Source organism: Lepidochelys kempii, chromosome 3 (assembly GCF_965140265.1).
Source record: "Lepidochelys kempii isolate rLepKem1 chromosome 3, rLepKem1.hap2, whole genome shotgun sequence".
In the NCBI taxonomy this organism is placed as follows: Eukaryota; Metazoa; Chordata; order Testudines; family Cheloniidae; genus Lepidochelys; species Lepidochelys kempii.
The window spans coordinates 150,809,445-150,826,700 of NC_133258.1; the positions used below are offsets into that span (position 1 = coordinate 150,809,445).

Consider the following 17,256-nt stretch of genomic DNA (forward strand, 5'->3'; position numbering starts at 1 on the left):
ACATCGTCACTGGAAATTTTTCTCTTAGTGGTACCTGTCTGAGTGGTTCAAGTGCCCTCTGCCATGGGCGGCGAGTTTTATGGGCCCGTGGTGCCTGGGCACCAGAAATATTCCTGACCCGGGGCCCGGCTCCAGCAATGTCTGAGGCCAGGTCTCTCCCTCAGCCCCGTCTTCTGCCCCACGTGTCCCCTGGGCCATTTAAAACAGCCCGGGGCCCTCACTCACCACCAGCAGCGCAGCAGATCTGAGCGGTGTCCTGCCTGCTCGCACCACGTGGCTACTGGCCCCGCCCTGCAGCCCCTGGATGGGGTGGGTCTGTGCCCCGCCCCCAAGTACCCCTGAAGCCAATAGGAAGCTGCGGAGGCGGTGCCTGGGGGTAGCAGCACATGGAGACTCCCAGCTCGCCCTGCCTAGGAGCCCCAGGTAAGTGTCGCACCCTCCCACCTCTGCACCCAAACTCTGTCCCAGAGCCTGCACCCCTCACCCTCTCCTACACCCCCACCCCTTGCCCAAGCCCAGAGCCTACACCCAGACTCCATCCCAGAGTCTAGACCCCCCACCCCCTCCTACACCACCAGAGCCTGCACCCAGCACCTAAACTCCATCCCAGAGCCTGCACCCCAGACCCCTCCCCCACCAAAACTCCATCCCAGAGACCAACCTCTCACCCGTCCTTCACCCCAAACCCCTGCCTCAGCCCAGGGCCTGCATCCCAGACCTCCTCCCCCACTCAAACTCCATCCCAGAGCCTGCACCCTCACCTCCTTACCACACACCCTCTCCTGCCCCCAACTCCTTCCCAGATCCTGCACCCCAGCCCTCCGCACTCCCTCCCAGAGCCTGCACCCAAACTCCCTCCCATAGCCTGCACCCAAACTCCCTCCTGCATTCCCAGAGCCTTCACCAAGCACCCAAACTCTCACCCGTCCTGCACCCCAATCCCATGCCCCAGCCCAGGGCCTGCACCCCAGACCTCCTCCCCCACCCAAACTCCCTCCCAGAGCCTTAGGCAGGTGGGGGGCGGAGTTTTGGGGGGGCGGGTTCTGAGCACCACCAGAATTTCTACAAACCTGCCACCCCTGCCCTCTGCTGCTGCATGCTGCTGGTGCTGATGTAAAGGGCCCAACCAATCCCGAACCTTCTCAGTTCCTTCAGATCACCTGTGACAGTCACTGGAACTGCTCTTCTTGTTTTTGCAAGTGCTCTCAGTGGACTGTGTTCTCCTGTATTTTATTGTAAATAGTTTAGTGTTTGTTTAGTTAGTTCAGTTTTTACCCCATCTGAGGATTTCGGTTGGTTCCTGGAGCCGAGGGATGCCTTAGTTACCAGGCTTTAAGCCCTGCATTAAGGCTATGTCCAGGAGTGACCTGCACTCAAGTTGCTTGAAGTGCCTCAAGGAAACTCCTACTGGGGTAGTGTTGCCAAACTTGTAGGGACTTTAAGCCGCACACAAAGAGAGACTGTGAAGCCAGGTTAAAGTTTCTACTCATGGAGGTTGCCTTGAGCCCCCCATTTGAGCCAGGTTGGTCAGATTCGGCACCAAGTGCCTCCTATCATGTTTGAGTCCCAGCACTGCTCACCATCCCCAGTGCCTAATAAGAGGCATAAAAAGCAGACTGACAAAAGGGGGAGATCCCTGACACTGAAGCTAGGCACGGGGACAGGAGTAGATTGTGGTGGTAAAGCACTCCTCTGCTTTGGTACCATCGAAGATGGCACCATTGACTCCAGTGCCTAGGCACGTTCCATTGAGTCTGGAACCAGAAGGAGCTCCTTCCACCTCTGTGGCATCACACCATACTGACACTGTCTCGGTACTGACCATGCTGGAAGTGTTTGAGGCTGCCAGGAACCTCCTGGCTCTGTTCGTGCCTGTATTGCTGGCAGTACAAGAGTCGACACTATTAGTGCCAGTGCACACAGGAGAACCAGCAGAATCACTACAGCACTCAGAACCATGCCAGCCTTACGTACTCCTGATGGCTCATTCTTCGGTACCATCAAAGGGAAAATCTGTAACGCCCGCCTTCTCTGCAGGCCTCTCTACCAGTCACCAGCACCATCTGGAATGGTGCCTCCAGGGCCAGCAGAAAGAGAATCATTGTCTTCCAAGTCAGAGGTCAGGTCCTACATTTCCTGTTCTCAGAGCCACTCTCACTACCCCTCCTCCAGAAGTTTCTACCCTTCAAGGGATCTGGTCAAAGGAGTACCATCAAGCGGTTGGCCAGGAGGTCATTGGGTGCCTATGCCCTATCCAGTGGCCTTTTGGAATTCAGGGGGCTTTGAGCCTATTTCCAGATCCTATTCCAAGAACTCCTATTTAGTGGCATTGGAATGGCGTGCACACCTACCCACCAGGTAGCAACTGTCCCTGACTTTGGTACTGAGCCAAGTACTGGACAGCAAGAGCCAGCTCAACAGGACCGTGAAGATCAAGAAAGGGAGAAAGGGCATCCACAGGCAGTGCTGGCCTCCTCCTCCTCTTCCCTTAAAGAAGCAGTCTCGGGGTGGGGTTGGGGGGAACATGTTGCCTCCCCCACATGACTATAAGGTGCACCAGGAATTGTTAGAGGGTTTCCTTAAGGATATACATACAGGCGGAAGAAGTAAAAGAATCCTCTAATTTCCTGGTTGATATTTTAGCCACTGCAGGTCCTTAAAGAGTGGCCATGCCTTTCAATGAGACCATTATGGACTCAGTTAAGGTCTATGGCAGACTCCTGCATCCCTTTCCCCAACTTCAAAAAGGGCCGAGCACAAGTATTATGCACCTGCTCAAAGTTATGAGTTCCTTTACTCTCATCCCTGTACACCTTTCCCTCTTTCCCCCGGTAGTATCTGCTACCAATGAGAGAGAAAAAGCCTGGGGCATCTGGGCACAACCCTAAAATCAAAAGATTCAAAAAAGTTAGGCATGTTTGATAGGAAAGTTTGTTCTGTTGTGGGGTTCCAGCTCAGGATTGCAAACCATCATGCACTTTTGGGCTGGTATGACTCTAACATATGGAACTCCATGCTAAAATTTAAAAACAAGCCCCGAGAGGATGCTAGGCAGGAGTTCTCCTCACTAGTGGATGAGGGAAAGTCAGCGGAAAGGGCCTCACTATAAGCTTCTGTGGATGTGGTTGGCTCAGCAGCCAGGCTTATGGCTTTCTCAGTGGCCATGCATAGGAGCTCCTGGTTACAGTCCTCTGGGCTCCTGCCGGAGGTCCAACAGACTGGGCAGGACCATCACTTGGAGGGATCCTTGCTCCTTTTGGAGCAGACTGATGCTAAGCTCCATGGGATAAAGGCTTTGAGGGCAATATTAAAGTCCCTTGGGTGCACATCCCAGTCCCTTCCAGGAAGCAATTCAGGTCTCAGCAACCCCTTCAGTATTCTGCTCCAGCTGTCCAACAGGATCTGCAGAAAAAGAAGAGTAGAGGTTATAGGCATAGACTACCTCCTCCTTCTACTTCTGCATCAATGCCTGCCCCTCCTAGACATCCAGTTTGTTCCAAGCAGGCATTTTGATGGAACACTCAGAGATGCTGTACCAGTTCCCAGGATGCCAGACCCCATTCTTCTTTTGTCTGTAAACCACCTTTCCCATTTCCTCAGTGCTTGGTCCCATATGTTGGGGGTTAAGCACTGTGGAAGTGGGATAGATCTTCCAGTTTATTTCTATCCCTCCTTCCCAGTCCCTCTTCAGGGACACCTCACACAAAGAATTTCAGGTCCAGAAGGTTCAAACTCTCCTTCAGGTTGAAGACATAGAGGAGTTTCCACAGAATTTAAGAGGGAAGGGTTGCTACTTCCATTATTTCCTAATCCTGAAAGCCAAGGGATCCCTCAGATCTATTTTAGACCTGTCTTGGCTCAACAACTATCTCAAAAAGATAAAGTTTTGCATGGTCACCCTGGCATCCCTTATTTCCTCTCTGGATCCTGTTGACTGATATGCCACCCTTGATTTAAGAGATGCATACTTTCAAGTATCAATATACCATGGGCAAAGAAAGTTCTTCATATTCATAGTGAAACACTGGCATTACCAGTTCTTGATGCTTCCATTCAGCCTGTCAGCAGCACTCGAGTGTTCACAAAACGTATGGCTGTAGTATCGGCATTCCTCAGGAGACTAGGAGTACAGGTCTACCATTACCTGGATGACTGTCTAGTCACGGGTCAATCCAAACCTAAGGTTATATCCAGCATGGCACTGTTACCACAAATCTCCAATTACAAGCACAGGATGTCAAGCCAGCTAAAGTGGAGCACCCACAGGGACAGCCATCTTGAAGAACCTCAGTTACTGCACAAGGTGAGTAACCTTCTCTTCAGTCATGGCTTCAGCTATTGGACTGTATGAACCCATGTGCTTCACTGTCTTTGCTTACTTTCACTGTCACAAATGTTCCCCTTCCTCAAATTTCACCAGGGCCTTTTTGCCTAACTTCCTGCTTTGCAGATCTAAGAAACCATATCTTGATGATAACTCAGCCATCTAAGGAGCTGTTACAAGATCCTTGATTATTTCTTGTCAGAATCTGAATCTCTTAGAAAAAGATGGAGTCAATAAGAATATTTACTGACTTCCCTTGCGTCCCCCTTCCTCCTTCTAAAAATCCCACTGGGTTGTGTTTCCACAATCCCAAATCACAGGCCTCTCATTTATTTTTCTCAGTACTAAAAAAGCATTAAACTACCATATACAACAATACTTGCAAAACTTCAAAATGTAATTGACTTGTTTTCTCTACACTTCCTATATTTTAGGTGAAAGCCCGTTTAATAAAGATGGGACACCTTAATTCTATGAATATTTTTCTTCGTCAAGAAATTGACCGAATGCAAAAGGTTATTACAATACTCCGAAACAGTCTGAATGATCTTAAGTTAGCCATAGAAGGAACCATTATTATGAGTGAGGTGAGTACATGCGTCTTTCTCATAAAAAAGTACTCATTTTATAACTAACACATTTCAGCTGTTACAGGTAATTCATTTATTATTATTTTCACTTTTTCAGAATTTGAGAGATGCACTTGATAATATGTATGATGCTCGAATTCCTCAACTGTGGAAAAGGGTATCTTGGGATTCTTCAACACTTGGATTCTGGTTTACTGAACTCCTGGAAAGAAATACTCAGTTCCATACCTGGATATTTGAAGGGAGACCAAATGTGTTTTGGATGACTGGGTTCTTTAATCCACAAGGTGCGTACTGTCAGGATTTTGCTCATGTTTATAGTACAGTGTATTATGTTTAATCACAGTTTGATGCATTTCACTACATATGTAATTGAATGTGGTAGATGAAATAATGAGTAGTTGTTTTCTTCAATTCAGGAGTCTGGGTTATGGACCTAATGTAACAAAAATTGATAACATAGCTTCCAAAGAAAATATATTTTTATTTCCTGGTTTCCTTATGACTTGTAACGTTTCATCTAATTTTAAATTGCAAGTTACAAGTACTGGAGAGTTGCATTCTGCCGCAACAGGTAATTTAGCAACTGCACAGTAGCAAAAACAGATATGAGTACATTGTAAGGGAACCAGTTTTGTACATCGTAGAGAGATGTTATTTGTTGGCTTGTTTTGTTAATCTAGATCAGATTGGTTCATTATAGGTAGGAGGTGGAACCCTCTCTCTTTCATTCTAAGCTACCACTCTTACAATGTAAACTCTTTGAGTCAGATAATATATTTTACTCTCTGATTTGTAAAGTGCCACATACATTTGCAATATTACATAAATAAACAGTAGTAATGAAAACCTATTATGTAAATATTCCACCAGGGACAAATCTTTTCTTGACTTCTCAGTCAAGGCACCTTCAACCACTATTGGCACCTTCAACCACTTCATACATCTTGATATCCTGTCCTCTATTGGTCAACTTCTCGCGAGGACATTGTTGCAAGCTTCACTAGATGCCACTGACACAGCTGCCTGCTCCATCTCAACAGCAGCGGTGCTGCAGGGGCTTCCCAGCTTTACCTTTCTGGCTTTCCAAGGGAGGTCCAGTCCACTGTGGAGGACCTTCCTTTCAAAGCATCCAGATTATCTGCAGAAGAGGCAGATGAATCCCTCCATACACTAAAAAAATTCCAGAGCCACTTTGCACTCGCTGGAAGTTTACACACTTGCACAAAAAAAGGAGCTATAGTAAATCCCAGATGGCACAGAGATCCCAGCTGCCTCAATTGCCTCCTCCCAGGGGATGTACGTCCCTTCTCCCCTTCTCCCCCCTTGAACACCGCGGTCTCAATTTACACACAATTGCTGGCCTTGTTGGAGACTCGTACTGTTCGAGGGTACATACGTCACATGCCTGATGGAGGGTGCTCTGTCAGGACGTGCAATGTTATGTGCAACGAGGAAGTGGGACCACCAGTTCACACTGCCTACCGCTCACGTACCCAGCCAGTTCTGGGCTTAACTCATGGCTGTTCGCTTGCTGGTGGTTTGTCCAAGTGCTCCATAACACAGCCCTTAGTTAAACAGTATATAACCCTCTGATACTCGTCTCCCTTCCCAACTGGTACCCCTTTTTAACCCCTATGCTTGGATTACATGTGTCTAGGTTCCTTTTCACTTAAATTTTAAAAAGCAGGAGCAAAATGTGTCTAAAAGGGATGAGAGACTTCTATCCCTAGCCTAATGAGGTGGTAAATTCAACATACTAACCTCTCTTTGGATGTCAGTCTCTGGCTCCCAATCAGTTCACAAACTTGCATCCCATCCTCATCGTCATCTGAAGGAACAGAAATGGACACTGTACAGAGTCAAGCACAAGGGTTTATTACGCACAGCACTGGCAGAGTGTCACTTTGCTTATCAGGCTCAGCGAGACACTGCTAAACAATTGATTACAATAGATTATATAGGGTGCTTATGGGCGGAGAGAAGAGATGGGGTGGGAGTTCCCGAGCCCCTGGATAGGTTCTAGCAGCCAGACAAGATTAGCACAATAAACCAATAGTCTAAAAGATTACATAATGACTCTGCCCATAGCTCAGGTTAACATGTTGCTAATACACAGGTGTTTTCCCTCAAACTTTTCCTATTGCAATGTGTAGGTTAAATCCTGATTTTTGGGGTCTATCGGAATGAGGTAGTTCTTCTGGTTGGCCAACAGGTACATTCCTGGGGGTTTAAAGCAAAAAGACAGTGAAAAGCACAGGCAATAGATATTATCTTAGGGTTCACCATTTTGTTTCTGAGAACTAGAAGTGGCATCTGTAAGGGAGGATACATCTGTGGAAGGGAGGATGTCATATTTCATACTGACATGTTAGGCCTCTCCCTGAACTCTGGTTGGCATTTGGGGAGTTTGTCTGTATCTCCTTCCTGCACCGGGGAGTAGACTTTGAGGCTCCTCTCAGTGCATTGTGTGCCTGTAACTCATGATAAGGACACGCAATTACTGCTCACCATCTGGTGTTATGCTGACTCTGCTTATCTAGTTGAAACAAAGCAAGGTTGCCTCCTGTTCACCCAGGTTTTCTTTAGCCATATATTGTTCATTGTTAGCTAGGCCCCAGGCCTCTGACCAAGCTGTGGTATTTGGGCCTATATGAAAAGTTCTTAACAGAGACTGTGGTTAAGATCTTACATACATATTAATTCGGGGTTAGCCCTTCAGATACAATGCTTTAAGATGGTTACTTTGGCAGCAATAATCCCGTCTCTAGGCCAGGGGGTCTAGTTCTTGGCCCTTGACCTATAAGATGCTTACTTTGATATCACAATCCACTCATCCCACAGAAGGTTTCTAAGTGTCACTCTGGGACAAGACCACTTTCACAACAAGGTGCGCCCATTCTGTCCATCATCTGCACCCAGAGTGTTCTCAAAGGTCTTTTCTGTGGCACTGGTACACGTTTGCAAACAAGTAATTACGATATTCCTATATTTAGCTGATTGCCTGCTCAAAGCACACTCCTTTGATGATGATTTGAGGGTCACACAAAAGACTATGGACCTATTTCTCCAACTGGGACTACAATTAAACATCCAAAAGTCCACATTAACTCCATTTATCCATAGGGGCCTACCTAGATGTAGTAGAGGCCAAAGCTTTCCTTACCTCACACAGATTCAGTACCTTAGCCAACTTAATCTCAACAGATCAGACCAGACCTCAGCCAGAAACTGTCTTCAACTGCTGGGACACGTGGAAGTGGTCACCTTTTTAATAAGTCACATAAGACTCCACATGCACTGCCTTCAAGGATGGCTCAGAACAGTGTACGTACAAGCACACACAGCTTAAACTTTTATCGATGCCCTTGTCAGTCAACACCTCCCTCGACTGGTGGAAAGACCCTCACAATGTCTGCGCAGGTGTTCCCTTCACTCAGCCAACCCCAATGTTAATATTGACAAAAGATACATCCCTATTGGGATAGGGAGCCCACCTGGACACCCATGCTATTTAAGGCAAGTGGTCCCCACTTGAATCCACACTACATATCATTTACTGGAACTCAGAGCAGTCAGGAATGCCTGTAGACATTTCCTACCACTGATCAGGGTCAACATATAAAGATTATGGCAAACAACATCTCATATGTTTTACATAAACCACCAGGGAGGAGTAAGATCACCTTCCCTTTGGGCTGAGGCAGTGAAACTCTGGAATTGGTATATCTGCTACCACAGCAACATCTCAGCAGCTTACCTCCTGGACATAGAGAACACTACAGCAGATGCTTTCAGTAGGAAATTTCCCAGGATCATGAATGGGAAATATACTCTATCATTCTTCACAGCATAGTTCTACGTTGGAGAGTCCCAAAGATAGACTTACTCGCTGAAGCCAGAAACAAGAAGTGCTCCCAGTTCTGCTTCAGGGCTGGCCTGAGTTATCACTCTCTTTGAGATGCCTTTCTCCTACACTGGAACACAGGTCTCTTCTATGCCTTTCCACCAATTCCTCTAAAATCCAAGGTCCTTCTCAAGACAAGAAAAGAAAGAGTCAGGGTTATACTTATAGCTCACATGTGTTCAAGACAAACATGGTTTCCATACCTTACTCAACTGGCGACTTGCCTACCAATCACTCTCCAGCCTGTTCCTCATCTCCTTTCTCAGGATGCTGGTCGGATCCAGCACCCCATCTACAGTTTCTCCGACTCCAGGTGTGGCTCCTCGATAGTTCCAAAGGTAGGAAATGACCTGTTCTGAGGATTTAAAAATGGTGCTGCTACATAGCAGGAAACAAACTACTCATCACACGTATATTCAAAAGTGGAAGAGATTCCAACTCTGGTGTGAGTCAAGACACATTACTCCTACATCCTCTCCACTACTGCTTGTGTTAGAGTAAATCCTAGAACTAAAAGGGTCAGGATTATTGCTAATCTCCATAAAAGTGCCTCTCACAGCCATCACAACCTTCCATCATAAGATAGATGGTTATTCTGTTTTGGCCCATGCTATAACAAGAAGGTTTCTCAAGGATATGAGCAACCTCTTCCCACAAATCTGGTGCCCTACTCTGGCATGGGACCTCAGCCTTTTCCTCAGGTGTCTTATGAGGCCTCCCTCTGAACTCCTGGCCACCTGCTCTCTTCTACACCTCTCGACGAAAACTGCATTCCTAGTGTCCATTACGTCTGCTCAGAGAGTGGGAGAAATAGGTGCTCTAATAGCAAAGACAAGGTTACATTACGACTGCACCCCAGGTTCCTACCAAAAATATCTTCAGACTTCCATATACATCAGCATATCCACCTTTCAGACTTTTCTCTGAAACCGCACCGGGACAAAAGGGAGGTGGCTTTACATACACTTGATGGCAGGAGAGCATTAGCCTTCTATTTGGCTAGGAGTAAACCCTTCAGGAAATCTCCCAGACTATTTCTCTCCATTGCAGACAGATCAAAGGGATCCTCATCTCTAAGGGTATGTCTACACTACCCGCTGGATTGGCGGGCAGCAATCGATCCAGCGGGGGGTCGATTTATCGTGTCTAGTCTTGATGCGATAAATCGATCCCCGAGCGCTCTCCTGTCGACTCCTGTACTCCACCGCCACGAGAGGCGCAGGCTGACTCGATGGGGGAGCTGCTGCAGTCGACTCACCGGGGTGAAGACACCATGGTAAGTCGATCTAAGTACGTCAACTTCAGCTACATTATTAACGTAGCTGAAGTTGCGTAACTTAGATCGATTCCACCCACCCCCAGTGTAGACCAGGGCTCAACAAAGACTCTCTAGATGGATATCGGACTGCATTACCCATTGCTGTTTCACTCACAACCTTCAACCTCCCTCTAGAGTTTGAACTCTCTCCACGAGATCTCTCTCCACTTCCTTAGCCTTCCTCAAGGACATTCCAGTCGCAGAAATATGCAGAGCAGTGACTTGGACTTCTGCTCATACATTTGCTGAACATTATGCAGTCACCCACGACTCAGCATCCGATGCCATATTTGGCTCCACTGTTTTATCCTCAATCCTAGACTTGACTCTGAAGCCCCACCCTCTATTAGGGGCACTGCTGCAGTCACCTAGAGTGGAGCACCCATAGACACACTACTCGAAGAAGAAGAAAAGGTTACTCACCTTGTGCATTAACTCTGGTTTTGCAGATAATGTGTGTCCCCTGTGTGTGCTCCACTACCCATCCTCCTCCCGTCTGCTTCAGAGTTATTACCAATGAGCTCTGTGATAGAGAAGGAACTCAGGGTGGATTGCCTGCACAGTGCTATCTAGCCCTGATGAAGGGCATGAGACTGGGAGAGCACATGTGCAAGCCAAATGGATACTGCTCCCTAAAATCTCCAATCTGAGGCACAGGGGGTGCAAATACACCTGGAGCGGAGCACCCATAGGGACACATATCTCAAAGAACCACAGTTACTGTGCAAGGTGAGTAACCTTTTCTTCTGCCTGGGTAATCTTATCCATTCTCACAGGTTTGACTGCTAACTCTAAGCCAGTGATTCACAAATCTATTTTTCTGGACTGTTGACCTTTTCTTCCTTTATTCTGGCTGCATTTCAACCTGCCTCTATGACATCTCCATGTAGCTGTCTCACTGGTAGTATAAACCAAACATGGCTAAAAGTTTTCATCTTTCCTTCCAAACTTTTCCCTGTTCTTCCATTCTTAGTAACCTTTGACAACACTGCCATCCTTTTAGGAACTCAGGGCAGCTAACTTGGTAGCTATTAGGATGTCATGATACACTCGTGATAGTGCATCCAGACTTACAGCTGAGGAGTTATTGATGGAAACATTCAAGAAATTAATAGCTGAGACGACAGAGAGGCTTCAACTCTCTCATTGTCAAAGCCATCACAGCAGTCCATTGGTTGCTACCAACACCCAGGGTATCCAAGAAGGGACTAAGTACCCTGGTGGGACAGGAGGGGGGAATCTGGAGCAGAAGCTTCCAAGGAAACTAAGATAAATTTTCTATTCTCCCCTCTCCACCCAGAGTCTTAGGTGTCTGGTAGTAGTCACAGTAAGGCACACACTGCCACAACCCAGATTCTGAATCTCCTCCATGTGCATGGCTTTGCAGTAACACAAGGAAAAGCTCCCTGATTCACCTGAGAAATGTAATTCACCTGGGAATGGAGACAGACATTTTGGTGACAAAGATCTACCCATCACTAGACTGATTCCAGAAGATCCAGGATCTAATATCAATGCTGGACAAGTGAATGAAGCCAAACATAGCTCAATATCTTTAGACATTAGGCCTTCTGGTCTCATACATATGAGTCTCCACATGGGTAAGATCACATATCAAGTGTGTTAGGGAGCTTATTCCTTCACCCACTTCCTTCCCTGGTCCTTCTCGCATGAACAGAGAGCAACAATACCCGAAGTCCAACGGTGCAAACAATTAGATGTTTATTGGGGTGAACTTCCAGCAAGCATGATTCCAGTTTCCTTCCTTGGTGTCCCCCTTCCCAGCTCTGACACCACAGAGCCTTACCTGTGTCCCTGTTCCCATTCCTGCCCTTAGCTAAACATGATTCCAATTTCCCCACCCCCATTCCCTGTTCCCATTTCCCCCCCACTCCCATTCCCTGTTTCCATTCCCCCCCCACACACACATACTTCCTGATTGACTGCAGACTATATAGTAAAATGTGAGTCCTGCTTAGCTATACCTTAACCAATCATTTTACTGAAATTTAACTAACCAATCCTAACATATTGTAACATGATTATTTAACCAATTATATCCCACCACCCTAATTAGTTTATACCCAGCAAAATTAATTATACAGCAGACAGAAACAATCACAGAACCAGAGATTATACAGACAAACAATAGGGAAATGGGGGCTACAGTGATAGAACAACGAAGAAATGAGGATTTCACATCCCAGCTATTGATAAGTGAGTTCTTGCCAGACAGGAAACTAAGTTTCCTTTTACATTTTCTAGGCACTTCCCTTTCTCTGGAGGCGATAGGCATTATCAGGACAGGACTGTATTCCTAACAGCCCAATAGCACTTTATTTCAGTGTGACTAGTTTGGAATGTGAGGATGTGACCGGTCGCTTCCCAGCTTATGGTTGCCTCTGTTGCTTAGCCAAAGGCCTTAGCCTAAGCACAGGGCCTCAGACTGTCACAATAAGAGAAGGACCTTGCACTGGCAGACAGTGATTTTGATTCTTTCTTTTATACCTCTATAACTAGGCAAGTGATAAGAATACACCTAAATTCTTAGAGTATAGGCCTTTACAGACAGGTCTGAATATCTATATCCTAACAGAGTGTGTCCCGGCCTTTCTTCTGAGAGTGTGGGACTCTGAGGAGCTGCACACCCTGTGGTACCAAATCATGATTAGGTGGCTGGATCATGATTCTCCTCCATCTCTAGAGTCCTCTGCAGGTGGTGGCTCTGGCACAGTGGTGGTCTCCTTTCCAGTAGACAGTAACTCAGCCCTCTGGCCAGGTCACAAGTTGAGTCTGCCCCCTTCTGGTGATGGTGGGGTAACAGTCCAACAAAATACGTAAGTCCAACATCCCCAACAAAAGAGCCTTCAGCCTACATACAGGGTTCTGGGGGCTGCACACCCTGTCTCAGAGCTTACAATGTCTCTATCCCCCTTAGCTCAGGGGCCCTTTGCAGGAAATGAATTGATAGGGGAGTTCAGGCCATCCCTCCCAACTAGGCTCCAACCCAGGAGCCCTATGAAAGGCAGTGATATCGAACACCCAGGAGTGCTTCAGAACTGCCTCCTTTGGTCACTTCCTGCAGCTTACCCACCGAGTCCAGGTTGGGGTCAGAAAGCCTCACAAATGATTCACCAGACAATGGAGTGAAGGGTTCCGTAGGGCTTAGGGAATGGCTGGTCCTCCCCTAGGGGCTGGGGTAGCTGTTGCCTGTAGACTTCACTCCTGCAGCTGGGCTTCAGCTGGGCCCTTTCTCAGGAATTCCCAAGGTAGGACCTATCCTGTCTGCCCCCTTCTGAGCTATCTGGCTGTCTTTTAAGCTCCCCCTCCAACTGGACCAACTCTGCAGGTGTGGCAGGGTGGAGCCACATGGGCCCAAACTGCTCCTTTACCCTTTCTATTCCAGTGTAGGGTTTATATAGCTCATCACAGGGACCATTCCCCGGAGTGAATGCAACACCAGGTGCTGGTTCCCAACCTGATGCTGGATCCCCTAAGATGATGGACAGTTCCACAGAATGTCCCATATGCCTTCCAGGTCTGCAGGTTGTCACAACCACACACCAGTCTGAAGGAATAGGGAGCACTTCTGGGACCCAGAACAATATTGAGTATCTGGAGCTCCAGGAAAGGAACCACAGCATCAAGTTCTTGGAGGTCACAGCTGTCAAACTAGCTCTGCTAAGATTCCAAAGCTGCCTACAGGGCAATCCCATCTTGGTCCAACCAGACAACATGTCCATGGTTGCATACCTAAACAACCAAGGGGGAACAAGGAGCATAGCTCTACATGCAGAAATAGTGGAGACAATGGAATGGGTAAACGAGACTCTCCCTTCCTTAAAGGTGAGACACACAAAGAGAGAGCAGAAACAAAAGGCAGATGGCTCAGCAGATGCAAAATCAACTACTTGGAGTAATGCCTGAACCAGGAAGTCTTTACTTTCATCTCGCAGACTTTCGGTCTCCCCTATCAACCTTCTTTGCCAAATGCAAGAATGCAAAATGGCCAGAAGTCTTCACCTGGGAAACAAACCCTTAGTCCATGGGGACAAAAGCTTTGTTGCACAGATGGCTGCAAGGCCTGCTATATGCCTTCCTGCCCTTCCCTCTCGTAGGGAAGATGATCCAAAATACAAGGTGAGAAAAAGCAAGGGTGATAGTGCTAGCTTCATACTGGCCAAGGAGACCCTGGTTCTCTTATCTGATAGAATTCAAGATGGAACCACAGTTAGATGATAATATCAGACATGTTTTTTCCAAGGCCCGTCCTGCATTCAGTCCCAGATTGTCCTGCTATTGAAAGGAAAGTGTTAGTTGCACTTGGCCTATCTTTCAAAGTGATCAGGACTCTGCTCTCATCGAGGAGAATTTCCATGCTAAAAACCTATGGACCAAGTTCAGTCTGTGGTGCCAAGAGAACAACACTGATCCAAGGGATCCTGGAATTCTGGCCACTCTGGCTTTCTTCAGGAAGGTGCAGATAAAGGCCTTCAGCCAGCACCGTAGCACACCAGGTATTAGCCCTAAGTATTATACTCTTTGCAGGATCCTTGGGCTTCTTGGTAGAATCCTCAGGTATCCAGATTTCTCAGAGCAATCAGACTGGACAGACCATTGGTCAGACTGATCTTCCCTAAGTGGGACCTACCACTGCTGTTGAAAGTTGTAACCACCCATCCTTTTGACCCTAAGACTTCCTTCATTCTGCCCACAGAAACAGCACCCAGCCAAAAAGCAGTGGTGCACCCTAAATATCAAAAAAGCACTGAAGACTTACATCAAGCATACAAAATCCACAAGGAGATCAGGCTCCTTTTTCATTTCCTTTCAGCCTGAGGTGCCAAGGATTTAAAGTATCCAAGCTGTCCAAAGATGCTGTCATTTGAATATGAGACCTATGATTGCCCTTAACTGTGTGCCATCTGTCAACACCTCCAGGAATCCAGGTTGTTTTTCCATAGATCTGTATAGCTCTTGTGCTGTCTAAGAGTAAATTGTGTGTGTTTAGAAATTCCTTTTTAGAATCTGTATGTTATTTGCTCATTCTGTCCAATAATCCCCAAAGAGGGAAATAGTGAACCAAAGGGTCCATAGCTTTGGTGGAACTTTGTGAGCATGCAACAGCTACTGCGGAGGCTTGAGAGAACTGGCACTAGTTTCAAGACCTAGGCAGAGCCTCACTGCCAAGAGGGGTGTCAAACATAGGGTCTGTACCTGATGTGTGTCCCTAAAGGCCCAGAGCCAGTGCCTAAATTCTGCCTAGCCCCAGCAAGCCAAGAGCAGATGTGCCACGTTTGGGTCCAATCCAGTAGCCTGAGGAGTGTCCACTAGGTGGACCCCATCCACCTTTTTGTCAGTTCTTTTGCTCAGATGAGTTACACTAAATCCTGTGGCTTGACTTTTCAGGATTCCTGACAGCAATGAGACAAGAAGCAACTCGAGCACATAAAGGCTGGGCATTAGATACAGTTACAATACATAATGAAGTTTTAAAGCAATCTAAAGAAGAAATCACAACATCCCCTGCTGTATGTATGACATATGAAGATATTTTTGTATTCAATTCTGTATTTAATCTATATTTTTTCATACTTAAGGCATTTCAAATGGCTAGAAGAAAAGTTGACACTGTACTCGCCTCACAGTATTTATCCATTTTACAAGTTAAAGACAAATCACAGAAAATGTGAGGATTCTTACTTTCTCTTTTGCAGCTTATAAATATAAGTTTTATTAAAGAAATATTCAAATATTCACACTAAGCTACACTAACTATCTCTTGTATTCGGTGTTGAACTGAAATTGAAAACATCTGTGCTATTTGCTAAAAAATGGGACAAAGGTGCACCTATCAAAGTGTATCTATTCTTCAGCCATGGAATAATTATGGCATATATTTTTATCATTTATGTAAAGTACTTCAGAATGAATGTTAGGTAGTATCTTCTATTTGGTGAACTCACTTACTCAACTAACTAATCTCCACTCATTTCAATCACATTATTCTCTGAAGGTTTTTCAAGTTATTTAATGTTAAATTATAAATTCCCTTTTTTCTTATTGCAGATCCTTCTAACTATAATACACAGGCTTATTTTGACAGGTTTAAATTAATTATTCGTTCTGTAAGTTAAACCAGATAACATATATGCATAACATATCTGCTCACTCTCCACACAGGAAGGGGTTTATATTTACGGACTGTACTTGGATGGAGCAGGCTGGGACAGACGTAATAGTAAACTCACTGAACCTACACCAAAGATTCTCTTCACAATACTCCCTGTGGTGCACATATTTGCTGTTAACACAACTGGTCCCAAGGATCCCAAACTCTATGTTTGTCCTATTTACAAGAAACCCAGGAGGACGGATCTGACCTACATCACTGTGATCTATTTGAGGACAACCGTATCTCCAGATCACTGGATACTGAGAGGAGTGGCACTCCTGTGTGATATCAAGTAAACCCTGTCCTTCAGACTATGACAGAAACTTTATAGACTTTGGCACATGTAACCGTTATACCTATCCTAAGCTGCCTTTTTTCTAATGGTTTAATAGTTTGCCCATTTGCCCATTATATTAAATCTTTTAAATGAATAATTTAAATGCAAATTCTAAGAATGATTCTTTTCTCCCTAAGTCTAAAGAAGTAATTGAACTGGTGATGGAAATTATTATTTCACTGGTGATGTTTTTAAAGTCAAGTATCTCAGTAACTGTAACATTTGAGAGTTTGCATAACAATACTTAAAAGCAAAGTAAAGATCGTTTTAAATAATAAAATTAGTGGAAGATGTTATTAAAAAGAAAAACATACAGTTGTTTTCTCATTATTTCTGCTTCCTGTTATTCAGATCAGGTTTCAGTGAGATTAGAAGAAAACAGACTGCAATAGAAAACATTACAAAATGAAGCTTTATTTTACTCCAGATACAAGTTTTAAAAGCAACACTAGACAGCAAATCATAAATTTGAATATTAAACATAAAACTCTTCTGTCTAATGTAGAGAGAACTTGACCCATACTTTCTGCAGGGATGTTTCATGGTTCATTGCTCAGTGCTAAACAATGTAGATGTAGCAAAACTGCACTCTGAGTGTTTGTAAG

The 17,256-nt window shown here is 45.7% G+C and overlaps 1 protein-coding gene across 1 annotated transcript in view; it reads left to right on the forward strand.

Moving 5' to 3' along the window:
* Window positions 1-16,815, forward strand: part of DNAH8 (dynein axonemal heavy chain 8) — a 577,606-nt gene extending 560,791 nt beyond the window's left edge. The window contains exons 90-93 of the mRNA XM_073338555.1: window positions 4,759-4,911; window positions 5,012-5,201; window positions 15,549-15,670; window positions 16,323-16,815. Coding sequence (XP_073194656.1) covers window positions 4,759-4,911; window positions 5,012-5,201; window positions 15,549-15,670; window positions 16,323-16,610 — 753 coding nt within the window. The 3' untranslated portion in view covers window positions 16,611-16,815. The remainder of the gene's footprint in view (window positions 1-4,758; window positions 4,912-5,011; window positions 5,202-15,548; window positions 15,671-16,322) is intronic.
* Window positions 16,816-17,256: the final 441 nt, after the last annotated feature.